This window comes from Etheostoma spectabile, chromosome 18, assembly GCF_008692095.1.
Source record: "Etheostoma spectabile isolate EspeVRDwgs_2016 chromosome 18, UIUC_Espe_1.0, whole genome shotgun sequence".
In the NCBI taxonomy this organism is placed as follows: domain Eukaryota; kingdom Metazoa; phylum Chordata; class Actinopteri; order Perciformes; family Percidae; genus Etheostoma; species Etheostoma spectabile.
Window position 1 is genome coordinate 17,347,666 of NC_045750.1, and position 2,237 is coordinate 17,349,902.

General features: G+C 46.0%; 1 protein-coding gene across 1 annotated transcript in view; it reads left to right on the forward strand.

Moving 5' to 3' along the window:
• Positions 1 to 1,922, forward strand: part of LOC116705946 (probable ribonuclease ZC3H12D) — a 10,986-nt gene extending 9,064 nt beyond the window's left edge. Inside the window, exon 5 of the mRNA XM_032542435.1 lies at positions 622 to 1,922. Coding sequence (XP_032398326.1) covers positions 622 to 1,511 — 890 coding nt within the window. The 3' untranslated portion in view covers positions 1,512 to 1,922. The remainder of the gene's footprint in view (positions 1 to 621) is intronic.
• The last annotated feature ends 315 nt before the right edge of the window (positions 1,923 to 2,237 follow it).

Consider the following 2,237-nt stretch of genomic DNA (forward strand, 5'->3'; position numbering starts at 1 on the left):
CCCCGACCATTTTCCAGTGCTGACACATCGCTGTGGAGATAGGTTTGGCAATGCGAGACTACTACAGCCTACTCATGTTAAGCTCCTTGAAATCTACGCCCTCACCTTTTTTTTTTGCACAGTTTTCTTGACTTTACACGTTGATTTCTCAAAAGTGGCTGAACAAATATTTACCATTCAATCTGCATTTAAAACGTCCTTATACCCTTGTTTTGAACTTCGAAGAGAGCCCTTACCAAACCTTTCCAATGAGGACCCTGAGAACAGAGATGATCCCGCTGCACGCTTAGCCTAAAGCACAGCCAAGTGTCAGCATGCTCACAATGAACATTCTTATGTTTAGCAGGCATAATGCTCACTATGATCATCTTAGTTTAGCCTGTTAGCATGCTAACATTTACTAATTAGCACCGAACACAAAGTACAGTTGAGGCTGATGGTCTAAACTGCGTAGACACCTCTGTCCTAGCTCTATGTCTTTGTAGAAGCTAAACGTTTCTATCTGCCTTCATTGAAACTATGATTTTAACAAAGTTTGGTTTAGAAATATTAACATGTGCATTCAGAGCAACTGAGAAATGGCCTTACATAACCTCCTTTCTTTCTTTTTTTTTTTTTTAGGAAAGAAGTGTACTTATGGAGTCAAGTGCAAATTCTACCACCCAGAGCGGGCCAACCAATCACAGCTGTCTGTGGCCGATGAACTGAGGGCTCAGAGAGACAAGGCCAAGACGTTCTCTCCCAAAGTGAGCCTGCAGGACACACAGTGCTGCCCGGCTGTGTATCAGCCGGGGGTCAGATACACTTCCTCCACCCCTCCGCCTGTGAGCATGGAGGATCAATCCCTCAGGGCTTCACCCAACGAGCAGTTCATGTATCCCAGAGACCTCAGCAGCCCCAGAAGCCAACCAAACACGAGCCTCCACTTCTGCCCGAGCCCCGATGTGGACGAGGCCTTCGGCTCCATGGAGAGCTCCATGTCCAGGCTCTACATCCAGGATGCGCCCTACAGCATGGAGTGTCCTCCCTACAGCTACAGCAGCGGGCTGGCCAGCTGGAGCCTTAGCCACGACGACTACTCCCTCTCAGGGTCCTTTGGCGGGAACACCCAAAGGCCCTGCCTGGGCGGAGGAGGCTACTACTCTCATCACAACGGTTCAGTGCCCTGTGAACGCCCCATGAGCAGCCATTGTAGGTGTGGTCACCAGGAAACAAGGGTGTCCCACCACCTCCACCCATCATGGAACTCCTGCCCAGCTCTGCCTCCACATAACAGGGAGCAGTACTTAAGACAGCACTCCAACAGACAGAGCCACAGCTTACCAAGGGACCCATGGGTGCAAAGAGACAAGAGCCCATCCAGCGAGCAGAGGAAGGGCCTAAGAAGCCAGCTGAGCACCCTCTTCCCTCAGAGCACGGTGGAGCAAGTCATGAATGCTTACCCACACGTCTCAGACATGCCTGAACTGATCTCGCTCATCCAGAGCTACAGGTCCAGCCGCATCTTCTAGATAAGAAAGATTCTTAGTTTTGACTCAAACTGAGTCCGTGTCTTCTCATCCCAGAGGCAAAGTGAAAAACAAACATTTCTACTTCTCTATTATGCATACTGTGGCATAGCAGCCTTGCTTGGAAACAGTCCAACCTAAGCCTGAATCATTAAAAAAAGTGACTCTTTCTGATGTCTTAAACATGTAGCAGACTGAATGCTATTTCTTTAGTATAAAAGTGCAATGCACTACGCTCTGTACATGCTACTTATTGTAGCAGTGAAAATGTTTAATTAAAGCAGCATGTGTTGTTTTCTCATGTTGCCTCAAAGTGAGGAACTCTATTACACTATTCTGTACTTGAATGTCATTGATCTGTTTTTATATGAATTTGGTGTTTTGCAGTTCCTGTGAAATAAAAGCACTCAAATCCTTCTGGATATTTGTCAATGCAGAACTCAGTAATGATACAGCAGGTGTTTCATTATCTCGACCAAATACCTGCTGCATGCTGGGAGCTTTGGGCCTGTGGAATAGAGCCCGATCGATATATCGGCGGGATCATATTATCGGCCGATATTAGGCATTTCCCTATCGATACCTATTGGTATCGGCATTTATAAATGCTGATTAAATATATACATATATATGATATACATTCGAATCATTAATAAAAAATAAATAAAAATGGACGATCAACCATGTTATGAGTGTTGGCGTTACATAGTTTGTCCACCAGAGGACGCT